Source organism: Anarrhichthys ocellatus, unplaced genomic scaffold, assembly GCF_004355925.1.
Source record: "Anarrhichthys ocellatus isolate YVR2014 unplaced genomic scaffold, GSC_Weel_1.0 scaffold33, whole genome shotgun sequence".
Taxonomy (NCBI): domain Eukaryota; kingdom Metazoa; phylum Chordata; class Actinopteri; order Perciformes; family Anarhichadidae; genus Anarrhichthys; species Anarrhichthys ocellatus.
Genome location: NW_022280063.1, coordinates 4,152,313 through 4,179,827, shown reverse-complemented (window position 1 = coordinate 4,179,827; position 27,515 = coordinate 4,152,313). Strand labels below are relative to the sequence as shown.

General features: G+C 41.6%; 1 protein-coding gene across 1 annotated transcript in view; it reads right to left on the bottom strand.

Moving 5' to 3' along the window:
• The window catches only part of pdzrn4 (PDZ domain containing ring finger 4), a 33,357-nt gene extending 7,892 nt beyond the window's left edge, over positions 1-25,465 (bottom strand). Inside the window, exons 1-3 of the mRNA XM_031865786.1 lie at positions 25,223-25,465; positions 5,570-5,841; positions 4,614-4,716 (exon numbers count right to left, since the gene is read on the bottom strand). Coding sequence (XP_031721646.1) covers positions 4,614-4,716; positions 5,570-5,841; positions 25,223-25,291 — 444 coding nt within the window. The 5' untranslated portion in view covers positions 25,292-25,465. The remainder of the gene's footprint in view (positions 1-4,613; positions 4,717-5,569; positions 5,842-25,222) is intronic.
• Positions 25,466-27,515: the final 2,050 nt, after the last annotated feature.

The window sequence follows — 27,515 nt, the reverse complement described above, 5'->3', positions numbered from 1 at the left end:
GGGGGGGGGGGGGGTGGGGGGGGGGGGGGGGGGGGGGGGGGGGGGGGTTCTGTAGTGAGATTGCTTACGGCAAAGATAATCTATGTCAATTTTACTACTGATAATATCCATGCAACCTCAAATGCCTGCCTATCTCTCCCTTTTTTTTATACACTCACACACACTGAAGTAAAAAATTATTAAAATTAAAAATATACTTTTTTTTGGGTGGCATTGTTGCAATATTACACGTTCTTGATTGCCTCAATTTCTCTGTAATTATTTGGAGTCAAGCACTAGACTCTCCTTTTAGCTCTTCTTTGCTTTCCACCAACTCCTGAGGGAACTATCTATATCTTTTGCTGCTTGATGCTAGCTCTGTCAGTTGTTTGTTGGTCCTGAGCAGAGTACAATGGGTTTATTGGAGCTTACCATGAAAACAGTCGCCTGCTGTGACTGGAAATTAGGTTAAATAGAGCATCGAGAGTGAACCAAAATGGTAAAATGCCCAAAAGCGGGAACCCGCATTGCTATCATTCAAGCTATGTACCAGTCAGGAACGGTTGCCTGCTACTAGCTGTTGAAATTTTTTTCAGGGAAAAAGAAAAAAGGTACCAAGTCGATTGTGTAGCACATACACACACAGATTGAGGATTTTAGTTTCAAACTGGTTTAGTCCCTTGGATTCGGTCTACTGATTAACACCTTAAGTCGCAGTACTCACCGCACTAGAACTCAGCCCAGCACAATGAACATGTACACACACACATACACAATGGAGGACGACACAGCAAACACACAAACAAAGCCCCAGCATGTGTTCGGTACATCAATGAAATAGAATCCCGTTAGTATCAAACTGAACCCAGCATGTGTCAACATACAGGGGCAGGTCTTTAATGGCTATAGTAATGGTAGTCCACTGGCTGGTCCCGTCCCACAGGAAATGTCTCTAAATTTAGCTCGACTCGCTATACTGGCTCCTTCTGATCTCTGCTGTGTGTAAAGGTAATCACATAAAGATAACTCAAGGGGTAATCTTTATTAACCCCATGCTGCCAAATTCATTTCAGTGCTGTGAAGTCGTGAAAGGAGGGGAGTGGGGTAAAATGAGGGATGGGGGCAAGAATTAAGCCCCAGCCCCTATTTTTCTGTCATGGGAAACCTTGATAGCAGAGATTGGCAGGGGAAGTAATTAATTTCCGTGGCATTTAACTCCCTGTGCAGAAAGCCCTGACCTTCAAAGGTTGGGTGGGGTGTGTGAGGAGTTTATAATATTGTTACACCATGTGCTGGTCCTGACTTTCCACACTCCTCGCCAGTTTAGTACACTGCCTGATTTGTGCATACACTGAGATCAGACGGCACTAACGCCTTTATGTCAGTGCACATTGGGTGGTACGCTGGATAACTGGAGTCAGTTATCGTGCTGTGAAGCCCACTGGTGAAGATGTGTGGAGCCAGGGGTGCTGAAGCTCTATTTGTGATGATTGGATCCTAATCCGTTCAAATTATGGCACAGCTGGCGGAACTAATTTCATGTGGCTTACAATGCATTGTCACAATTGATGGAATTTGTCTTCTAAATTTACAGTATATGGTTTTCCAATTTGAAAAAGGAGAGATCCCATTTACCACATGTTACTAATTTATATAAGAAATGGAGACATGTGACAATAGGTGGCGTGCTGTTTTTCAGAGCCACATTAAACATCTGTTTGTTAAGTGCATATGAGACTGAAATGTTACAATCACTTCAGTTTTCAGTCAAAAGAAATGACTGCCTAATGTTCATTGGCTCATTGCTTCCACATAATGACATCCTTTCAGCTGCCACTATTTTATAACGCTAGTCTTTAAAGTGTAGTGATGATAATTCAGTCAGCCAGGAAAAGCTTACCTATTGATACGGTGCTGTTTTTAGCTTCAATCGGATGTTTCCCTCTACTCCGGTGCTTCTATTCTGTTTGGTAGTACATTGACAACCTCCACACAAACCATTTAGCGGAGGCAGGTCTTTAAAGTGTGGCAAAATAACTCCTGTTAAAAGGGTTATCTTGAATTGGGTTAAAGACTATTGATTTTCAAACGCAGACCTGTGTTAAGAACATGGGGGTGTGGATTTTGTAAGGCATTTATCAAGCAGTAATAAAGATAGTATCGAGTTGCATCATGGTAACTGTGGGATTTTTGGAGCTTGGCCTATACCACAGAGTAAAAAGCCTGGATGTCTTGGCCTGTGCTGCATTGATGTCGACCATCCTTCATTTATCATTTTTAAAAAACATGGTGGTACGTCTTTCTTCGTTATTCTATCCCCTTTTTTCTACCTGCACTGACGAAGCTGCAAAAGATTCTTTATTTTTGTAGCACCCCTTGCATACCAATATGTTGGGGGTTTTGAGCATTAAAACAACCCAGCCTTTGATGTTTGGTATTGTTGAAAATCAAACAGTTACCAAACAGATACCTGTCTGCTTTCTGGAAGACTGCTGCCGCTTCATTAATCACTGTGTAAGCTGATGACCAAACAAAGCATTCATTCATATTCAACATCATATTCCCTGGTAAGTAGATCTAAATATCCAAAAGGGGGTTGCAACCGTTTATATATGAAATTCAGTATATTCAGTAACTCTGGGCCTTGGGTTTGGAATGGCTTGCTAACAATCAGAGATAAAAAAAAAATGTTGGCTCTGAAACTCATTTGCTGCATCTACTGTCTGCTATATTATACAAAAGTAGCAGGAGCAGTATTATGACAGCAGGAGTACCCATGTGGACAATCCGTTGGAAGTGAAGCCCAACATGTCAGAAGTAATGTTCCTGGGAATGGCAGCCCTATTCTCTACCATCCAAGAGGAAAGCCATTCGTGTTTCAGTTAGATACACATGGATGGACAGAGGTAAGTGAGGATAGATGATTTTGTGTGTGTACGTCTGGCAGGTGGGGGTTGGGTAGGGACTGTATGTGCGTGTGTTGTAAAGCCAACCTTATTCTGATACTACTGCTATTACTGCACACAAGCTCTCCAACCCCCCATCCCACCCCTGACACACACCGGTGACCATTTCATCCAGATGACGCTATAAGGTAAGGCCACACCTGGCCGCAGAGGAATCCTAATGACCCACAATGCAGTTCGCTGAACCAGGAAGTGCCCATTAAACCAGGGAGGACCATTGACAGTAGCAAAGGCCACCCATCACTGTCACCTAGCATGGCCTCAAGGTCCACTCTCTGAGTGGCACGATTCATCTGTTACAATGGAGACACTACAGACTGTATGCTAAAGTAAGATGTAAGAAAAGGCTTAACGTTACCTGCTAAACATCAGCCTGTTACAATATCATCGTAAGCATGTTAGCATGACGACATTAGCGCAAAGAATCGCTAGCATGACTAAAAGGTTTACTAAATAATCCTGAATAGATGACTCATCTTCAAAAAAATCTATGTAATTCTGCGCAATATGAACCTGTATTTTAACACATGGTAGTGACATATACTAATAAAATAAAGGTGTATTTGTATTAGAGATACTAGTATTTTGAGTACCGTCTACGATAAACCAGACAAGATAACACTTGTGAAATACACACCATAGATGGCAGATAATTCACCTGCCACAACTGAATATATTCTAGTTGATTTATCTTGGCAAGGTTGATTGACATTCTATAACATTGCTCACCCTAACAAACAGTGAGTGCTTGCATTTTACTACATGATATTCACAATTTCTGTTCAGCTCGAAGTGGTTGTCTGAAAAGGGGACAGATATTTCTGAAGGACGGTGTATGATGAAAGGGAAATGAACAGCCTGTGACTGAAACACACTAGTGATTCAACAGAGAGGGATTTTCCTTTGGTACGATTAGATGAAGAATGGCCTTCCGTTTTAAACCCAGGGTCTTTGCTGTGCTATGCAGAACAATCTAGCGTAGATGCAGCTTTGACAAGGGACAGTCAATTTCCTTGTACTATTGTGGTAGACAATTTTTCCTGAATTGTTGTGGGACATTGTAAGCATCATACGTCAGGGCGAGCCTTGGATTATCTCCCGGGATTGTTTATTACTGACACAACAGTGGCCTCTTGTCCAACTGCATTCAATCTTGTTGCAATAGCTTGGAAATCCACAAAGTGAGAGATTGCACAAGTGTTGTGCTGCGCACACCCCATGGCTTCATACGAGTCTGATACAGCATTATCACCATTTAATTCTTCATTTGAAAAATGAATACTCTGCATGTAATTAATAAGCTACCAGTCTGATAAAGACATCTTTTTTCAGCACCCATCTAAATATAGTAAAATAAAAGCAACAGAGGAAGGATAATGAATTGTCCAAAATGGAAAGGGTTTGTACTATGGGGAACATACATGTGGTTGGTAAACTCTCATTTTGATAGTTCTGTTTTTTTAATGACTGCATTCATTGGATGGCCAACAGTAGAGAGATGACAGGAGGGGAGATTCATCCTCTGTAGACCAGGAACATTGATTCAGTAACAAAAAAAGTTATCTTGTTCTAGACCAAAGTTGTGGATAGATTGACTTGTATTGTTTCACTACAGTATGAGTACTTTAAAGTACACTCATACAGCAGCAATATACAAAGAAATCTTACCTCGTACTCATACTCTTCAGTCCTCTCCACTTCTGCTGGGATATTGGACAGGTACTCTGGACATTCATAAAAGTCATGCTCCATGGTGTGGATGGAATGACAACTAGAGAGAACGGAGAATAATAGATAGTTATGTTAAAGATCATTAATGTATGTTCCTTTATGCATATGTCTTTGTGGTTCTCATCACTAATTTGGAATAAGCCGCCAATCTATGGAATGGCTTTGGCAGTTTGAGAATGATGCCATCATACCAGTAGGTGCATGTTTTAAATGGCTTCTTTGAGAAAATTAAACCAAAAAATATTGCACAAAACAACATAGCAGACCCCTTACATTAAAGTAGTTTTCTTATTTTGCAACAAAACTTTGAAAAGCAATGTAAACATCAACCAATCACCCCATAAAAGCCATGACCTCTGCAAATTGTCACCATGATAATGGCCCCTCCACAATCATTGACCCAGGCTGGCAGATTTGTAGTTTCACAGGACAAATTGATTTCATCTACTGCCCAGCAAAGCCCTATTAATAGCCATTGAATGGACCGAATGCCAGAATGCCCGCTCTATCAGCCCATTGGCTTTTAATCGTCCAGCAAAAGCTCCCATTAAAAAAAATGAATGTAGCACACAGAAGCAATTATTGCATGCGGGTTTGGCTCCGCATAATGATATCACTGGGAAAAAGTACTTAGCTATGCTGGGGGTTTCCACACCATGATACAACTGCTTAATTACTACCATGAAATGTAAGAGAACAAGCCTCGAGGAAGCTTCAGGTACATTTGGGTTGGGAATTTGTTTTTCTTGGTTCCAGCTAACTAAATACGGGGTAATCAATTTCAACCTATCAATTTCATCTCAGTGTGTGTACCATTAACAGTCATGTACCTTTCACCAGATGGATAACTTCTAACCTTAGCCGTAAACTTCCCTGTGTGTGTTTGCCCTCACCTGTCAGACAACAGGAAGGGACAGATGTCAGGGACGGGAGGAGTAGCCGGCCGAAGCTTCGCCAGCGCCATGATGTGCTCGAAGGTGATGTCCGTTTGTGTGCAAACGTCCACCACACACCCATCCTGTGGTGCGCCGCCGTGGTTATGTGCAACAGCAGCCGTTGCTCGGGTGGGGGTTCGTCGGAGAACCTGGACAACGATGGGGTCTCGCCTGATGGCCTCCACCACTGCCTCCTCATGGTCGACCTTGGAGAAGTTGCGCCCGTTCACCTGGGGGGGTTAGGAGACCAAAATCATCAGCTTCATGTTGAATGTTATGGTAAAAAAAGATGCAAACCATAGTCTGAATTCCCTTGTCAGTGATAATAATTACTATTTAAACCATCTCTGAGAAGGAGACTCAGTAAAGAGTGAAAGGAGACCTTGTACACTTTCAAAGATCACAGTGCCTCTTTTATTTTTTTCAAACCCTCATTTATTTAAGGATGATCTGACAGACATGCATGCTCTTTTCACCATTAAACTGTTTCACATTCACACTTGGGAGCCTCACAGTACTTTTACATGTCTACACAATCAGGTGCTGAACAGCTTCCAGTAAAGCAACTCCAAGTTAAGTGCTTTTTTAAAGGGCACTTTTGCAGTAATTCTTGATGGAAAAATAAAAAAATAAATCTCCCTTGTTTTTACCTTGTCGGTGCACTTTTCCAGCAAGTTCAAACATTTTATCTGCTCCTCATGAATGTGCTTCTCGATCCTTTTGGCTTCTGCCTAATTTACACAGACTGTAGAATGTACTAGATTGCAGCGTTTGCCGAGTGGGAAAAACTCTTTAATGAGCTCATTTCATCTTGTTTTGTTTTCCACCAATTTTCTTCTTCGAATCAATCTAACGCAAATGCATTATTTACACTGCATTCCTACCATTAAGCCCATAAAACGTAGAATAAAAAGAATACTGATTGAAGCAAATGTGGGAAGGAGAAGTGGGGGAAGACAATGATCCATTGGGAACATCAGTTTTAGCAAGCAGCGCCTACTTAATTTGCAAGATCAGGAAAGGTTGTGCCACAAGGGAATCAGTGCAGAAGAGATGTCATACTGACAGCTGTCAATGTGAAAACACTCCCCCACGTGTGTTAATTGTAACCCAATTAGTTTTACCTCTGTATGCCAAGGCTGTGAAGTTCAATTTCAGCCTGAAATTGATTGTTTGCATTGATTTTGGATGTCTGAGTGTGTCAGAATTTGTCAAGGGCTTAAAATGTTGAAGCATATGCCTAATGTCAGCATCATTATTGGGAGAACAAATTAGAAATATGAAGAGCTACATTCTGAAATGTCTTATAATGTATATTCTAGCCTGTCGGAAAGGCTTAGTAGGGGCACGTTGATGGCATTATATGGTTTTCTTCTTGGGATGTCGCATGGGGTATGTAAACAAATTTACTAAATGGTCTAATGGCTTTAGGAACCCATCAGTCCACATCCACCACCATCTGCAGCTATGATGTCAATTAACTTATGGCTGCATCCAACCTGTGGCCTGATTGTGTTTTTGCCACATAAAAGTTCTCCTCCACACACAGAATTTTATCGTCCCATTTGAACCTATGACCACCTCGGAAAAAGTGCAAAGAAAGTTCCACAACAATGTTGACTTGTAATGAGATCCAGATGGACACATTCATCTCCAATCAGAGAGAATGCTCTGGAAAGCAGGAAGTGATTGTGCGGGTACACCTGCCCGTGTATTTACCTGCTGTTGTTCCTCCATTCAATCTGCCTGTTGATGAGCTAACTGGGGGCTGATTAATAGCCAGCAGATGTGACAACGACCGGGGATAATGGCTCAAGCGTGCAGGTTGGTTAATGTCTACGTGTTTGTGTGCAACGCGCATTTTGTACATAATATACACATAATTTACAAAAGCATTAAGGATAATTAAACCACAAATGAGGAGATAAAGAGGAGCAGACGAGTTAGAGAAGGGTTTTAAAGCTTTGAGAACAATTGAGATGTGGATTGGGCGAAGTGGTTCACAATCAAAATCATTCACATTTTTCTTTCTTTATGTCCACGTTTAGTATGCTATAAATCATAATGTAATTACTTCATATTTCTTAGTTGTCATTCATTCTATTTTCCCTTTTGATCACACATATTCTGCAATAAACCTTCAGTGACATTGATCCAATATCAAATATTTTCCGTTAGTTTCATCGAAATATTCTCATCTTCTGTTCTGTGTATAATCTTTTTCTTTGCGGTTTTCTTTGAATATTATTGTTTACCCTTGCAATTACTTCCCCAAAGGGATTCTATTTTGATTTAGTCATAGTATGGGATTTTCAACTCCATCCATGTGTGTGTGTGAGTGGGTTAGATGCACGGAAGCTATACGTGTTAGTACAATATCCGTACGGACACATGTAGGTGTGCGGATTCCATCTATATCAAACAGTAATTCCATTTTGATTACAAGTACCCTTTCTCATTTCTCCACTGTGGTCCTGTGACCACGCTGACAGAGAGACAATATCAACTCAATGCATCATCTGATATAAACCATGAAAGCTCCACGAGAACACTAAAAATAGTAGAGATCACGGTAGTCTGCAGGGACGGCTGTAATGAACCAACAATCTAGCGCAGCCTTCATATCCCTCTCAAGTTAAAGGTTACCATTGCCAATAAAAATGTTTCCCAGTAGCCCTAAACCAAAGCTTCTCTTCTCTCCAACCACTCTTCCTTTAAAAAGGTCAAAGGTTCAAAGTGGTGTGCCACAGTTTGGGATAGCAGAATATACCATAGCTTATGTGTGTGTATGTTCACTGAATGTAGTGGGTCATCATCGATCTACAACCTTTACTGAAAATGTCATTTGCTTGTTATCGGCCCACTTTGTACTCTGTTTGTTATTACTCCTTGAGACACTTATTGTGTGGTCTTTGTCTTTTTATCCACACTGGTCCGAAAAGGCAGCGACTATAGAAACAGTAAAGTTTGGATCCAGTAAACCGTCAGACTGTCTGATGGTTTTAAGGGTTGAATCACGCTAGATTAGATATTATCTATTTTATGTATTACTACAAATATTCATACAAATTAAAAACCATTTGGCTGCTGAATCTCCAAGAAACGATTTAGCTAAAGTGGGGAAAAGAAGTCCATACAGGGGAGAAACCCTTTAGTTGCTCAGTTTGTGATAAATACTTTATTGTAAAGCAGATACAAAGAGACAAATGAGAAGTCTAATGGGAGTGAGACCACTTAGCTGCTTGGTTTGTGGTAAAACATTTGTTCAGAACAGTTAAATGAGAAGCTCATTCATACAGAAACCGTACTTTTAGTCCTTGCATTTAACTTTTTATACCGTTTTATCATGTACCCACTTTTGTTGAAATTAACTGACTTGGATTCTTAAGATTGCCTGTGTCAGATGTTGACATAATTTGCCCTTTCTCAAGTTATAGCTAAATGCTTCTAAGTGTATTCAAATATTTTGGACTAATCTCTGTACATTGCACATGTTCTATTTATACTTTCATACGATCAACTTTTGCACATCCCCTGGACAGCATTTTGCACAAAGATACTACTTTCATTAACAGATATATTGTAACAGACATTTTTTATTGATAGTATTGTTTCTTACTTTTATTGATTTTCATGTTTGTTGTCCTATGCAGGGCTTGCTTTCATTTTTATGTTCTCTTATAGTATGCTTATGCTTTGTATGCACCAAACAATAAATCAAATTCCTTGTAGGCTATGTGAAAACCTACTTTGCAATAAACGAGATTCTGATTAAAGGGTGCAGGGGAAACGCAGTATCTACAAAAGAAAATAAATTAATCTATCTCAGCAGCTTAGCTGGCACTTACTGCTTACATTACCCTGCAAACCTAAACTACTGTTTAGACGGATTAGTGTATTTTTCTTTATCTGGATCATGTTTTGGATTTAGCTACCTTGTAATTAATGCAGTATAACAAACTGAAATACTAACATGTTGGATTCATCTAAAATGACTTACAAGAAATAGGTTGGCAAAAGTAAGTACACTCACTTCTAGCTAAAGCTAGCTGTGGCTAACTCACCAAGCCAGCTTTAACGTCATCTGGTGTTCTTTGCTTTAGCCGTTTTGTCTTTGGAGCCAGAGTTTTTTTGATTTGTAGTTACTGCAAATTTGTACGACATGCTTATTGTCCAGACAACCTGAACTCAGACCACTGTCTCCTCTCTCCCTTTGACCTGTGAAAAGTCCTGTGCCATCTTTGATATTCACTTCTTGAAATGGTTCTACAAAGACTTTAAGGTCACACATATAGCAAACGGCGAGTCTCAGCTCCCAGCCAATAATGTCACATTTTGCTGCCTGTGATGCACCAATTACACACGTCATTGACTATACGGGTTTACTAGCGGACCGTGGTGTGGAAATGGTTGGTACATGTGTTGAGACGGGGTTGAAAGTAGCACAGTGAAAGCCAATCAGGGCCGGGCCTGCAGGCTTTCAATTTGCTCAAGAGAGGACTCATGTCAACCTTTAAATGTGTCACACAGTTGGATCAGTGGGCCACTAAGATGGCTAAATGTTTCCACTTTTGAATACAAACCGGAGCAATAAGGAAATCCCAGAGATAAGAGTTTGTGTGTGTGTGTTTGCAGTGCAGAGATAAGAGCGTGATGGAAACCACTCAACCTCACAGCTAAATCTGACAGATACGGTATCATTGTGAGCAAATGGAGGCAGACACACACAAATGTGCACACAGTTTAAACATGACATCAGCTCCCCACAGACTTAAAACAGCTCTACAATGCGGCTGTTTGCATTAGCCATGTTTGACTGAATAATGCCAGTATCTCAGACTGAATAGGCTGACAAAGGCCCACTAAACAATAAGCTGCCGAGAGACCCCCTGCCTATTCAACACCGACCTCCCCTGCCTCCGAGGAAACACAGAGCTCTAGCAGCAAGCTTTCTTCCATAAATCCCATATCGTGGTTTTTGTGAACTTCAGCTCAATACAAGTGAGATCGTTTACATTGAAATTGACATATTGTGATGAGTGAGGAAGCGCAGGTGGTGTGCTCCAATAATCTGTCAAATCTCATTTATTTTACTCCTTTAGCTGCATTGAGATGGTTCAGGAGGTCGCTCTCATGTGGCGAGGGATCACTGTCATAAATGTCTCATTTCAATGATAAAAGTCTCTGACATGCAATATCACCTATGTGCAGCGAAGGCAAAGAAGATGATGGTTTCATAGATTTGAGTGGCAAGCTGGGCATCTGGTGGGTCAGGCTCGGTCAACTGCATCACGCTGATTCTTGCTTTGTGCGGGATGAGAATAACACAATGCTATTGATGCACCCAGGGCGAGCAGGCAAAACAGAATGACAGGGTTGAAATAAACCTTCTAATCTTGATCAGCTGAAGTTTAACATGTAAACCTTTTGCAAATGGTCAATGGACTTAGAGTCAAATCAAGGCAGCTAGTTTGGTTAGCAAGTTGCCCCATTAGTAACTTTCTATGCAGTCAGCGAGCCTGCAGCCAGTTGCTAATCCAGGGGGCTAACTTCTGTGTTCCGCTTTGGTTCGATTCGGATACAATATTTGAAATGATCTTAAAACTGAAGTTGATTTGGGAAACTTAAGGATTTGCACTGTCTGCAATTCCCTATGTTAGGACTTCTCACAGGTTATACAAATTTTTCTTTGAGTTACAGAACTTTTGTTTGTTAAGGTTTGCTACTTTTTTGGTAGACTTCAGTGAAGTTTAGTTTCCTTATGACTTTTATATTAAGCTCAGAAGTCTGAAAGTGAAAAAAAAAAACAACAACTCAGATAATACCTCTCACTTACTGTACAATTACAGAACCTGCCATTTCAAAGGACATAGAGAATCCTATACAGTATATAGGTTTGCGTAAAATTCGCCTGAGAGTGGCTAAAAAACATGTAATACACTACAATTATAGGCAATTTCAAGCTGAGTATGATGACTCTGTGGGATAAATGACTGCTGTTATGTGGTGATGTGATCCATTTGAGGAGAGACAAATTGTGTGAGGTAAGGAAAGTTCATCAGTACCCCATTGCAGAAATCTAAATCTGAGTCAGAATTCAACATTTTGACCTCAAGTTACTCTATTAACTTACATTTTCTTCAAAGTTTAACAGTTTAACTTCAGAGAAACCCTGACTCAACTTAAAAGTGCATGAGGAGTTAGTGAGATTTCACATCTGTTTTGCATTTTAAGCCTGATTTGTTCGTCTTTCCCAATCAGAAACTGTTCACTATGCATTGTGACGCTCTGCTGTTTTACATTTCTGTATCGCACCAATTAATCAAAGTGACAAGGTATTTAATGAGAGGCAATTAGAGTGTTAACCAAAATGCAAATCAGATTGAGAGAGAGCACGGAAGGGGGTGCTGCAAGAGATGTGTGTTTGTGTTGGTAGTAGTAGTAGTAGTAGTAGTAGTAGCGGCTTCGGGTATGCGTACGTGTGTGTTCGAGTGTGTGTGCGATGAGCTATGGCAACGGGTTCAAGGAGATTTCGCTCAGTGCTCCTATTAGAACTCGTATTCACTGGTTTCCTGCCTGTGTTTTTGTGCTCGTCTGCATCCATGATTGCATCTGTGTCCACGCCTGCTAGTGTCTGTACAACTTGTAATGAGTGTCCTTCACAGTTTTTTTTTTTTTTACAGACATGGGCTCCTGCACAACGGGCAAAAACAACCAATTAGTTCTGCATGGAGAAAGAGCTCACGACAACATGAAACATGGATTAAATAGCTGCTGTCGGGACGGATGTTAAGTAGCCCGCTCAAGTCAATCCCTTGTACATCACACAGTATCTGTATGCAGTAGATTAGACTGTTTTCTCTTGGAATCGCTCTTCACAGTGCTGGCTTGTTTTTAGCTTTTAGATATTTGCTTCAAAGGGAGCGGTTAAATGTAAAAATGTCTGAACTTTTAGCACAAGAGTGGCATGCTTCAAATGTTTTTTTCAAAGTCTCGCAGCAACAGCAGAGACCAGTGCTTCCCACATGTCCCTGCTGAACACTATCTGCTAAAAGTAACAGGCTGGCGTACTGTCCTTCAACCGGTTATCCTGCATTCAAGCCCCTCATCATGAAGCATCGGCACTGCTGAAGTGTCCTTCAACAAGATTGACTTTGCTGCTCAGCAGCTGATCATACGCTGTTACCTTCCCATGGAGGGCTAAAACAAAAGATTATTTCCTACATTTCCCAGAATCACTTCAGGCAATCCTCATCATAGCCAGAACTCGATTTTGCACCAATAACTCATTTAAAATATCTCGTCACTACAACCTCCTTGCGCCAAATTTTTCCCCATAAACTCAAGGTTGGTATCAATGCGGCTGGCAGGGTTTCCTTTTTTTTTTTTTTTAAGTTGTGAGAGGAAGCTAAACGAAAGAATGGCTTGCTGTTATCTGGTAAAAGAGAGTGAAATACAACCAACAATCCTTTCTAATTTTCAAAGACCAAAACAATACAAAGACCAACAGAGCGATGAGTCAATCATTCAATAAACCATTCGAGAGGTAGCTCGCCATTTTTCAGCATGCTTGTGAATGGAATTATTGGAATAATGAAACACAAATTTTAGGCATTCCAGTAATGTATTCATTCACACTAAATGTCTTCTTGTCTGGATAAAGATGAACTTTAAAGTCGACTTTTAAGTAAAATACAAAAATATTTGTCAATGTCACAACCCTGTCCTGATGAAACATGATTACTTTCACACCCTATTTTTCATCCAATTTGATTTTCTAATTAATTTATTCTCATTTCTTTAGTGTAATCAATAACAAAATTACTTATATGTCTAACATAATGTGTAATATTAATTATTTTATAATAGCAGTTGGTTATGCAGGGCAACAGGGATTGAACCCACATGCAGACGAGGGAGGCAGCAGGATGACTTCAGTGAATTTATTGGTAAAATAACTTACAGGCAGCTACTGTAAACATACAGATAATAGACACTCAAACACGAAAGCAACAGAGCAACCAGATAAAGGGCCGGTATATATATGGGGCTGGATCTAATCAGAGGGAAGGAGATGCAGGTGGGTGATTTGGTGATGTAGGTCAGGTGAGGCACAGGGGTTATTGGAGGGCAGGAGGGAGTGGCAGGTTTTGAAATGACTTGATAGTTGGTTAAAGGGAAAATAACATGAATAGATTGAAGAATAAATACAAGGACATGTGAGAGGATTCATATCGTTTCAAGTATTGTTTCTTTTTACCCTTGGATGGAGTACTAATGGTACTAATGTGCCCATTTGACTTCCTCAAAAATATGGCTGCTGATGATCATTTATGTAAGCATGTGTATGTCTCTATTGTCTTTAAAATGACTGGAATGAAATTTTTTTAATCTAATAATATTAGTACTTTTATTTCTGTCATCCTCCTTTCTGACTTTTCTTTGTCTTGCTGTCAAGGGTTTATTTCCCCTTTTGTCTGTCATTCTAACTGCAAGTCAGCCCATTTCATTTAGATTTGATGTGTAAAAACACCGTATATTGCCAAAGCACTCTAAAAACAGACAGTACATCACTTTCTGTTCTATGGGTTTTGTGCATGTCTGGAGGGTTTTCTCCTCTCTAGGTCTTCACATGTCTATTTTTCCCCACCCCGGTGTGAAACCACCAGCGGTATAAACGTGTGCGCAGACATCAGAGACTGTTGACTTGTGACTGTCATTCCAAGCAGCCATTTCTGATGTAAGTGAGAAGAAATCAAAGGTTATCATCTGTCAGTGAACTCATTTCCTGCTCTTTGTACCACTTCCAAATGCAAGGCGGCTTCCTTTCAATTAGGCTTCATGAATACAGATACTTCCCACTGTTACAACCTTGGAATCAAACATGATTTGTCTCGTAGCCTACGTTTTGGAATTACAATATGAGTATGTTTGTGTTTTATTCACAACACAACAGCATATGTGACACTTTCAAGGGAAAAACAGCCTCCCATTGTATCATCACTGAGCTAATCCAAAGCATATGAAGTCCAATTTAAAAAAAAAAAGGTATACAATAAAAAACCCAATGGCAAAAGTCGAGGAGATTTGCTACACACTGCCTAGTTTAATCCACAATTTTACTCAACATCAGTAGCATAGCCTGGCAGTTTTCTTCATTTTCCTTCATAAAATGACAAATTCCTTTTGCCTGGTGGGCTCATACATCATGGCAGGGCCAATGTGTCTGTGTTTAACTAATAGGCTCTGTGTCCTCAAGCAGGCACGGATGGCATGGGTTATGACAAACTGCATCAACAAGACATTCATTACCCTCAACATCCTAGCAACCAAATCACAGTTACGCTGATCCAAGAGTGAGCATCCAGCCCCGCTGCCACACTCTTATTCCTCGCACAACATGTCGGCAACGCATAAATTAACCTTCTTTTGTCACATTGGGGGGTTGGCGGGTATGAGAATTAGTTTAGTTTGTTGTGCTTGTGATGAGTCTGGGTGAACTGATGGCAGATGACTGCCAAACATCTTTCCTGGCAAATCAACAGACACTTTCATTTTTACTCTGCGTGCATCTGTACATGTGTTTGTGTTTGGGGATGTTTTGTGTGTACATTTTACATATATGTATCCTTTATGTGTGCATCCATGCAGATCGTTGTCTTGACTGACTAATGTACTTGGTCTGCGCTGTGCCAGGACTCTATTGTTGCGCCGTGTCCTCCCCACAGTCATTAGATCGCCATTAATCTCTCATCTGCCATTAAAACAACAGCCAGTGAGCTGGGCTGAACAATACAATGGCCCTTCCTCCAGCCCCTCGACACATACTAGCAATGAGTTTGAATTAGGCTCTCGGGGGTCACCGATTAGACCCACATAATTCATCCAGACGGCTGAGTTCACAAAGAGGTTATGTGTTACTCTTCTATATCGGAAAGCTGAACATACAGTCTCCATCCAAGCATGTCATCTTTTATTGTTCTGTATTTAGCTAAAAACGAGACTGGTGATGATATTATTCTCAACAATGAAGCGTAGTAGGCGTGAAATACTGTGGCTAATTATTCTGTGCCGTTGACCTCCATTGTTGTCAAAAAAACAACAATAAGCCACAATTTTCATTACCAATTTTCAAACACCATTCTGCTGCCATTAAAAACTCTCCAGTGCACCAAATGTGCTCATGCGCTGCTGAAAATAGTTTCCAACAAATGCAGTACATTCTCCTGTTTGAGTAACGTCAGCTAAAAACTGCAGTGTCCAGCTATATTAGGATATTATTAGGCCTTTCAGACAAATTAAACAATATATATGTGCCCCCTTTTTTATCTAAAAGATTTTCTTTATTGGGAAACAATGGGCATGAAGTTGAGTGTCACAATTTTATATTGTATATAATGTCATAGTAAGCATTAAACAATCTATGGTTTAAAGTTATCTTTAGATCATTAATTGAAGGCAGGAATCCTGAGGAAACATTATTGGACTCTGGACTCAAAATCCTTTAGTAATTTAAACCACAAATCAGAGGGATAATGCAAATCTTAAATTTAAGTTGAGGAAAGGGGGTATCCTTACTATACATCTTTGTTATTCACATGAGCATAGTTAGTTCCAGGCAAAAGAGAGCCAGCTCCGGATGCAGGAGCATAATTAGCACAACATGGTAAAGCTTGGAAAGTGAAAACATTTTACTGGGGAGCAGGAAAATTAAAGATTTATGTGATGCTTTTTGCATAAAATTAAGTATTTCTTTTAAAAAGCCTGGAGTGTGAACTTTCTTTCTCTCCCCCCCAACCAAACCTTTGCCTTTTTCATTTTAAAGTGATGCATGTTTATGCTCACTGGAAGCACCTAAGGCATTAGCATTATTCATTACAGGAAGCCTCCGCAGTCCGCCTCTTTGGTGGAGAAGAAAAACGACTTCACACTCCACAAACTGAGCGTGCGAGAAGAGCTCTTCCTTCGATGAAAAATACCTTCATCCAAAAAGAATGGTTGGTTAGTTAAGCGAGAGACACACTGCGGTGCAATTTACCCCTCACATCGACCCGCCACAATCAAGACTTAGACTGTATTCACAGATGAGGTTAAATCTACAATATGACTGAGCGGAACGGCTAATCACCAACGTATTCTCAGTCGGATGATGATTACTGTCTGCGTTCGGGTAATTTTTAGACTATGTGACAGATTGACTCTAAATCAAATCACAGTTTCTCAAAATGGGTCACAGGCCTCATTTGTGTGAGTCTCCACGTAACAAGGCCATGAAGCATGTTGTAATGATGATGGCTGACTGAGAACATATGCCTTCAGGAAGATAAGACTAATTGTTAACTACTAGTGGCCATCTTTTGTATACCCAGATGTTGATATTAGACTCCTAATGCTAGATTTTGTTAAATGTCGACCAGCGCCAACATTTTTTTCAATTCTTGCTTTCTGAGGTACAGGTTTGGAAAAAGGTTGAGGTTAATGAATAAGGTGCACATTATTGGCAATGTGTGAAAGTATAGGCAAACTCCAGTCATGCATAAAATGCAAACTCATAGTTTTTGTGTATGTTATCAAACTTTAACTATAGCTTTGACAGATGTGAAAATCTTCATATGGGTAATTTTGGAAGGCATACACATGTTTTGTCACATATTGTCTTTGGAGACCTTGTTGCACAAAGACGTGGCTTTAAGTTCCTTTGCAAATGATTTCTGTTGGTTGTGCAAAAAGAAGGAACATAGTATTATATTGTTCTTTAAGGTTTGTTCTTTTTTTCCAAACACATATCTCCTGAGGATTTCTGCTTGAACAATTCTCAGCATGAAGTGATTTTTTTTTTTGGGGCATTTTGCTCTGCACTTTAGGGAAAAACACTCAACCCACACCAAGACGGGTGTTGGAGTATAAGAGGATGAGCAGAGGATATCTCTTGACCAACCTTTGTGAAATGTTCAGCCAAGGCATGCAATTCTTCAATTGTCTTAAAAACAACCTTCCTCAAGACACTAATTTGCCATTGTACTCGTTGTTTGGAGCCGTTATGCTGCACTGTCTGCACTGTGCTGTGATCTCTGCATATACAGCCATGAAACCATTCATTCATCCACACCTAACAAGATTGAATGAAACTGCACCACAGAATTCATGATCTAATACATTTCCTCAAACTAACAACAACAAAGACTTCGGCCGCTCCACATCCTGAGGGCTTTTCCCATATCAACACAAGGCTTATAGTTACACCCTGTGCTAAATGCAATAACTCCCCCCCTATGCAGATGGTTTAGTGTTATTCTATCTGTAACTGGACTCGATGCGAGGCTCTGAGTGGGACTAATGACTCCTAGCCCCAAGTTGGTTAAGTGGGAATTCAACACCAGTGGCCTGTTGTAACCTAATCTCTCTTTAGACCACCTGGACCCAGGATCCACCCTGTGGGTTCAGAACACATTTGGCAGTGGCACTGCAACAGTGCATTTTCAAGCATTGAGCTAAAAGCCTTATCAAGACACATACTTTATGCAGAATGATTTAGCGCTACAACATGTTGTAGAGCGAATGTGACATCCATGGCGGTGGCTGTGAGAGAAAACATCATGACTGACAGTACAAGCTGTAAATGTTCACGATTCAGAGTCACTGTTCTTTGAAAGAAGCTGTAACAAATACCCCTGTCTCCCCCGAATGGTTATGCGTGATGGAGAAATTCTTGGCAAAGAGAAAAAAAAAAAAAAAAAAGGTTTTCTTTTTGTAGTTTAACTGACATTTGGTCTCGGATGAGAATTGCACCTTCGCTGCCAAAGAACTCATCCAAAGATCTGACTGAGAGAAATGTTATGCTAATATGGAGGACATTAGATGTTTTCATGTCTAAGAAGTTGTGTCTTAGCATTTTTTCCCCTGAAACAGCTAAATATCTAGAGGGATATTTTTGTGTGCAGGTGTAGATTTTTGTAGCGCCGTGTTGCAGCAAATGCCTGCAACATATCCATAACGGCTCCAGATGGTTCCTCGTAACATCTGTCTAACCTGACAAAACATAGCCTGCAGCGTGTGGCCATAAGGTGCATTATTGGGTTATTCCGGCACAAGGTTGGCTTCAAACCATATAACCATCATCGGCTGACGGCTAACACACTGAGGCTAGACACAATTAGTGTCCTCCCTGACTGACAGCCTCCGTGTCCTCCATCACTATATCTTTCTTTGCAGGATTTTCCCAGCAAGCATGGGAAATTTGTAGCACCAAAGTGTATTAATGAGTCGGGTAGACAGACAGTGACAAACAAGGCAGGAAGACAGACAGGGGCAGTGGAATGGAACAGACTTGAAACTGTGTTTGGCGACTGATAAGTGATGGGAGGAGGAGGAGGGCGAGACATTGTGTTTCGGAAAGGGCGAGGTTAAGAAGGAGAATGGGGGAGTTTAAAGGACTTATTGATGGCTCGTCTTTTCTCGCTCTGGTTCGCTCCCCTCATGCTTTAGCTTACTGTTGCACAATCCTCTCTTTATTTTCTTTCTTCCTCACCTTTCCATTTTTCTCCCACCCCCACCACTCTCTGCCCCCCCTTCTCCCTCTCCCTATACCTCCTATCATCTTGGCCAGGCCACTTGGCCAATTGGTGAGTATGGTAATCAGCTAGAGGCTGATAACAACTGATAAGTCCTCTTGTCAGGCACTGAGAGCTCAAATGACATTTTTACAGAGTCGTAAAAAAAGGAAAACACACCGTAAAGCTGATGAATGGATTCGTGTGATTTTCCTTCCGTGTGGTACATTAATGTACACAGAATGTGCAAATAGGCATATTTACCTCTTTTACAATGCTGTGTAGTTGTGTGTACATGCATCATGTGTGCCTTTTGTGGAGGGGAGACACAAGGGGGGTGGGGGTAGAGGAGTGTCACTCTGCCCACATGGAGGGCTTTCATCCTGGGCTTATCAGAGCCAACGCAGGGGGAGATCGTTGGCTGGTGGAGCGAAGCGGCGACTGTTGCTGTCCCCCCCCTCCCCAAAAGCCGGACCCGTCTTCCTCTGACTTTGTGACTTCCCCCCCCCCCCCCCCCCACACACACACACTCGGCAAGAAAAGTGGTGTGTATGTATGGGTGTGTATACAGCCGGGCAGACATATACACAAAGAAAGACACCAGCTAGACATGTACAGAGTGACAAGTTGACTGTCATCATCCCTATCACAAGTAAAAACACGCACAAATGAATTCACAGTAAAAACAAAAATACCACATCAATCCATTCCAACTGTTTCCATATTTTTTATAACAAGCGCACAGACACAACAACACCAGGGTGCTTTTTACCGTGATAACCTGACACTGAAAAATCACCCGTTTCCTGTTTCCAGTTTGGCCGGCGACCAGGAGACGTGCTACTCACAGCGGCAGTGACGAGGCCATATGCACCTCTAAATCATGCGGTAGCCACCACGCTGTGCTCCGACGAGCAACTATAACCATGATGGAAGACACCAGATGATCTGTGTTCAACAGCAGAGTTCATTTACAAAATGCTACGTTAACATTTTTAGTGGGGAAAAGCCATTACCCTAAGTTTATCTTTTAGTACGTCTAAGCTTTAAAAAGTGTGAGCGTTAAAGGTTTTTCCTTTTTTTGCAGTAAAATTCATTACCATTATCACAAACAGATTTAAATGCAAGCAATGATGTATGTTTTTCGACATTTGTTCCATTTTCTGACATGCAATACAAAACTGCATCTCAAAACCACACACGGGTAAAAAGGTCAAACTCACTGACCTGCACAGACAGGAAGACAAGTTGTTGGGCAGAAAAATGTTGGGCATTTTATACTTTTCGAAAAAGCTCGAAATCCCATCAGAGAAACAGAGACAGGCAGTTCAGGACCAGTGTTGTGCCCCCCCCCCCCCCCCCAGTAAGAAGACAGCTGATGAATCAGGTGATATCACCTCTGTTCATCCCCTGTTGGTCATCTGTAGCACATTTTATGACCTCAAAACATCATTCAGAGATGAGATCTGGGAGCATTTCTATTGCATTCTAACTTTTGGATCACAGGAATAATCATGCGGTAGCTGCATGATGACTGCGGTTTTGTGGATTTTTCCATTTCCACTTCATTTTTCTGCCTTACACGTCTCTCAACCTCTCAGGCTGATGTAACCGATAGCACCGACATATTCCACATCCTTATCTGGATGAAGTCTAAGGTGACCATATGGAGGTGACGGCTGTGTGGGTCTGACCACAGCTTCCCCTGCTCTGTGTGGCACTCTCTGGACACCATAGGTGGTGGCGGGAGGCGGGCTGACTGTCTAGCCCCATTCATGCTGTCTAACAGGCTGGACATGTGGCACAGCATCTGTGTCCGGAGGACAGGCTCACACCAAATATTGACCTGGGACACAACCATACACACCCATGAAAGAGGGTGCAATATGTCACAATAGTACATAAATATGAAATATGAACCAGACCTGACTGAAAGGCTCTCAACAAGCCATGCTTATGCTTGGTTTGAACCATAATTATTCAGGAATTCTTCCATACCTTACCCTATTACTTAGCAGAAATGCAGGGGAGGATTACACACAGAGCAGTTAGTGGCTCTTGTATTGTGTGTTACAACAGTGCTGACTTTGGTATAGCTAAAACGACAAAACTAATTTGTCCAGTGAGGCTCTGAAGGCCAGAGGCTGTGTCACAATTTAACACAGCCACAAGCAAAATACATGGAATAGCAATTACTAAAGCCAGAATGGGACCCCGCGGTGTGAGTGTGTAGAGATACACACACACACACAGTCACAAATGAAACGTTGAATGTAAATGTCTGACGGAAGTCATAACTCTCTCAGTGGCCGCTGGGCAGCAGGGGTTGTGCAGCCAGCGGTCCTGTCAGAATAGTATGGCTGTGTGAACAGAGATAGCCACTGTGGTGTGGGAGTCACCACAGAAGGCCTGTGGGCTGACAACTGGAATTAGCCTCTGAAATGCTCCGTTACTTTTTCAAAATGGAAAGTGCTGAACAGGTCTGTTCCAAACACTATACATATATTTTTTGGGGGGGAAATCATTACTATAAGTTGAAAATAGCTGCAATCTATTTTGTCATTGTTTCATCCCCAAAAGACATTTTTCCATCTTAAATGAAGAATCACCCTAAAGGACTACTGTAGCTGGCAATAGCCGCTACAGACCAGCCGCCGCTGTGGCGTTATTATGAATCCTACCGATTTTCTTAGCAAGACCCGCCCCATGCAGCATTGAAGCTCTATGATTGACAGGCGTCCATGCTATCCGATTGCCGTCAGGATTGTTACATTATTTCAATAAGGAGTCTTATTGGAGAGGGAAATACGCTCACAGGAACAACAAGCTTGCTAACTGCTTACTGTCAGTTAGCAAGCTTGTTAGATCTCTAAGGGGGCACGCAGTTTATTCAAAAGCTATTTGTAACATCAACTCTTGTCTCATAAGGGTCTTCACTCCATTCTCCTCTGTGGAGCTGTAAATTGGATGGTGCAACATAGCCAATGAGCTACGATTGCTTCCTGCATTTTGGAGTCTCTGTCCCCTAAAAGGTCAGCACTGTCAAGACGTTGTGAAAAACTTGCACTGATTTGCTTTGAGCACCTGGGAGAATCATTGTCAATGCTGGTGTGAGCTAGGCCTTGAAATAGAATTTTACATTTTAGCTGCTCTAAAAATTCTGGACAGGAAAGGTCAAACACAGGCAACTGTCTCCCGGAGGTGGAGGTCAAAGCATCAGGACTTGAATTGATGATGCCGTCGGATGAGTGAAAATAATGTCAACAACAACAACAATCTGTTATTCTGAAATGTCTCTAACAAGAAACCACATTGGTCAGGACTCACCGTCCAAGACACAAGGGAGTGAGACAAGAGGGATGCATAACCAAAGTACCTGGACAAACGTCCAAAGCTGAGAGTCAATTGCCATCTTTTCTATCCCTGCTTCAGCAACACTATCAGCAGCCATTGGTTTTTCACTGGTATAATGAGCAGGTGGTGTCCTATTGTAGCACCGTTGAAAGAACAAAAGCACATTTACAATATGCAGTGCTGTGCGTGTGCCAAAATAAAGTGAGAGGAGGGGAGAAACAGATTGCTGAGAGAAAAAAGACAGAGGGGGGGAGAGAGACTAATGAAGGTTATGGAGAAGGAGAAAGTATGAAAAAGGAGAGGAGAAGACATGAGTCTGGAATGATAAAAGAGAGGAGTGGCGGAGGGATTGTTGAGGAGTCTCTCTGGATTTGTAGAATCCCCCTCAGCCTCGAGCTTCGGGACAAAGTCACACTGACACACTTACTGAGCTCCCTTTTCTTTTCTTTTCTTTCTTTCTCTCTTTCTTTTGCACTGGTAATGAGAACCGTAGGTGTTCGCTGACTGTCACATGCTGCAGAGCGCTTAACAGTGCGGGTTTGCTCACACACACACACAGACACACACAATATTCTTGGACGTCTGCCACAGCGCCAGGACACCTACAGTGTGATGCGGAAATAGGAGGAAACCAAGGGTCATTTTTATGTTCTCCACAAAAACACCATGCTTTATGATACAATCATGCATCTGCTATTATACTATGCCAAATGAATATTGCCTGAGCTTTGGCTTTTATATATATATAGGCTGTTAGATCTTTTCTTTTCTTTAAGATAAACCAGTGAATACATAGCCTACAGTATGCACGTGCGGTAGCGCACAGTCTCCATGTAATTCTTCCAAACTTAAAGGAGACAGTTTTGCTTGCTCTGGCTAAATCTGGTTGTATCTAACTTATGGCAAGAAAGTGAATGTGTTTCCCAAAATGTCAAACTATTCCTTCAAACAATATTATTACATAATATAATTTAATCAGCCACATCCTTTTTTATATGTCAAAACAATTACTTTTTTATTGCTCCCTGTGTTAACATATCTCTTTTTTTTCCCAGCTTACTCAATTCACCTCGGTGGTATGAAAGGAGCCTAACCTCCTCGGATTTCCTTTAACTAATAGGCTCATTTTCTTGCACTCCACCCAGGCAGACAACACAGACATCCACCACCATCTCATTAAAGCATTGAGGCATTCATTCAGAGAGCGTAATGAGCTCGAGACTGCAGCGCAGTAAGTAACGTTCATGAAAACAGCGTGGAGCAGCAATTGAGGTTATTGGGGTTGTGATAATGTATTTCTTACATTTTGCAAAGCCTATAACACAATCATCAACACTGACAACAGCCTTGCAGTCATTGGCCACAATAGGAGTTGATTTCCCACCAGTGTTGTAAATGCACACACTTTTTGACACGACTGCACACATTGGATGGCAGTTTGTGATATGATGCTGGTATGATTCACAAAACAAAACTGACTACCAACAGAACCGCTCGTTCTCATTACGCTGTATCCAGTTTCCGCGCTGTCTGTAACCGAGTAAGATACTAAATGATGAATGAATCCTTGCTGCTGGCCGCGTATTCGCCCATACTGTACATCAACAACAGAGAAGTACCAGAGCACGTGTTTCCCCACAGTAAGCTCAACACATATCGCTGCCGTAGAAAACATGCACCTGTTTATCTTCCTCTGGATTTGAATTTAGTTCACATTACCAGATGAAACCGTTTTCAAAAAGCAATCAGAGAGAATAAACCCGTAACATCATCTATTTCTAAAAGAATGGCACATTGGAGTTGTTTATCAGTAGATTCACACTTGCTGACACTTCATATCTAATCAACACATTCCAGCCAAGCCCAGTAGTACACGATGACAAGTTAAACATTCACTGTTTTACTCGCTATTATGACAATATGATCGTTTGTGGAGATAATACCGAGAGCTTCAGTCAAAAGATTTCGTCAATTGTTTTTCTGTCTATATCTGAGGGAAATTCTATGAATAAAAGTGCCAAATACCAGAGCCAATCTTTATTTATTTTTTTTTAAAGCATCAACATCGCAGAAACTTCATAGTATTTATACATGACAGCCGGGTTGAAAAGTGTCACATCAGGTCAGAAGAAACAAAAAAAACCTGTCCAGTTCTGACAGACAACAGAGAGGGAAACAGCAGAACACATTTGCTGGCTGTTCTTTGAACTGTATTGCTTCTAGACAGTCACAGGCAAGAGGAGATGTGATGAATTCCCCCGGAGCCAGCGCGAGAGAAAGAGCTGAACTTGTACTCGCATCTCCTGCTGCTGAGGAGAAATAACTAGCTCCACTCACTTTGAAGGAGAGGAATATACACACACACACACACACACACACACACACACACACACACACACACACTCAACAACACTGGCTCTCCGTCTGGCTGCTAGGAAGTAACTCATTTTTGTACATTTCTCTCATGTCCCTTTTCCATTTTTCTGCTCGTTTCCCCACTCAACCTGCCTAGTGCCTTTCTCAAAATGACTCTGACTTTGCTCAGTTCCTGCTGGTGATTCTGTCTCACTTTCATGCTCAATTCTCAAAATCCTCCCTGCAATGATCATCCTCATTGCCTCTGCTGTCCTTAAGCTCATCACGCTGATGATTCCCACTCATCAACCCCACCGAACCGCCTCCCTCTTTCCTTTTAAGACTCACTTACCTGTGCAATATCATACAGCAGTTTGTAGTGTTCTTCCCGTTTCTGCAAGGTGCACAAATTGCAGCCCATCCTAGTTGTCAGGGAAACCGTGCAGAGTGCCCGCTGGAGTGTGTGCCTTGTCTGCGGTGTGTGGGAGCTCCCCCTGGGGCGAAACACACTCGGGCTCCTCTTCCTTGGCTCCCCCACTCCTCTTTCTCATCCGTGTATCCTCAGAGATCCCCTCTGTTGCTCCAAGCGCAGGAAACTCTCTCTCTCTCTCTCTCTCTCTCTCTCTCTCTCTCTCTCTCTCTCTCTCTCTCTCTCTCACACACACACACACGCCCACTTGTGTCAGCTCGCTCCTTTAGTAGAGCTTGTGGCTGTAGTTCCTTTAGTGTGTGTGTGTGGGAGGGGGGGTGTATCAGTGGTAAGATGAGCAAAAGCACCTGGCTTCTCTTTCCCTATTGCTTGTCACTCCTTCTCTTGATTCTCCCTTGCATGCCTACATACACTCTCTTCTCCACCACCTCCTCTCCCAGTGTGAGCACACACTAGTACGCACACACACTTTTGGCTCATGGAGACACACCTCCTCCTGTGGCAGGCTGCCTACACATGCCTGCTCCTACTCCCGGCTCATGAATAGACGGCGTCCTCATTGGCTGTTTAAGGAAGAAGGGCTGGGAGAAGAGGGAGGGGACTTGTCTTATCTTGGACATGTTCAGTATCTGAACATCAGTGTTGTAGCTTGCAGGCGATGTGAAGGACGTGCTGTGTCTGTCTGTATTTGTATGGGCAAGAGTGCATCTGTTTGTTATCTGTGTGTACGCATTCCAGAAACATGCGAAATCCCTACATTTCAATGCAGGACGTTCAATAAAAAAAATAAAAAAACAGGATCCCTGCAGTTAATCAAGTTACTGAGACGGCTATTTGTCTGCGCCCACATTTGACAACTGGATGTGGCATGAAAAAAATCAATCTCATTTGAATTCAATCAGATGGCATTTTGCACTCAGTTGGAGTGTTGGAAGGGTGGTGTTTATTGTCCACCATAGATTTACAGTCAGAGAGTGATAGTCACCGAACAGATACTCCCTCTCTCTGCCGACAGTTAGGCAAGGGCACAGGATTAGGCTGACACACACAGGAAGAAACACAGGCCGGTATTGATTGGCTCAAATTAGCTTCCAGCCCAACTGGCCCCTCTCCACAGGGGTGGAAGGACAGAGGGGGAGTAAAGGAAAAGGGGAGAGAGGTGGATGGAAGACTCTGGGATGCTGTTAAGATAAACTGAGAGCACAGTGAAGGTATTACAACCATGTTACACTAGAAATGATAGCAATTTGATATGGTAAATGTGTTTTGACAGAAGTGCAATGCTGCCCACATTACCTTTAAATCAGCATAATGAGAAGTTGTCAATGACCATTTTTATGGTTATTTTGAAGAACTGGCAGCACTTGGTTAAAGTTAGGTCTTGGTCTAACATTGAAAAAGTGACTTGAATATTAGGACACATGGTGAAATTTGAATTTTTCACACTTTTTGATACTGCAGCTATTGTACATAATGTTATTAGGCACAATGGATGCCAATAGAGAGTCAATAAGGAGAATTTGTCATGGTGAACACAAAAAGGTTCAACAGAAACATGTTTTGATCAAACCCCATAAATAGAGGAGGTCAGGGTGGATGGATGGGTCCAGCACTTTCACCCAGGAGACCTGTGTTTGTGTACTTTTTTAAACCAGGCATACATAAGAGTAGACAGTTCTTTTAACCCAAACCATGGTCTGAATGTTAAATTGTGTTGGTCATAGCCATTTCACATATCTCTGTGAGATCCCATGGGACAAGCACTAATTCCCACTAGACGTTACATTTGGTTCATGTTATTACTCGCTATCTACCCGCTGAGTCAAGTACCCGAGTCAAACTGCAGGATATGCTGGTTTCTTTTAAAAAACACATGATACGAACCCTGGTCATTAGTGTCAAAGTCTCATACTTCGTACGCCCACCATCTACCTAAATGCCTGGATTTGACTTGCTTCCTGTATAACGAGTTGCAAATGATTCTAATCGAGGCAGCAATTATGTTTCCCCTGAAAACCTAATTTCTATGAGACAATGATGAATATTAATACACTCATGCAGTATAAATTAACATATAGAAGTCTATAATTTGTTCCCCTGGACATGCAAATATCTTGTTTGTGTTCTGTCTCAAACAACAAGATATTTGTTTGTGTTGTGTGTGTGTGTGTGTGTGTGTGTGTGTGTGTGTGTGTGTGTGTGTGTGTGTGTGTGT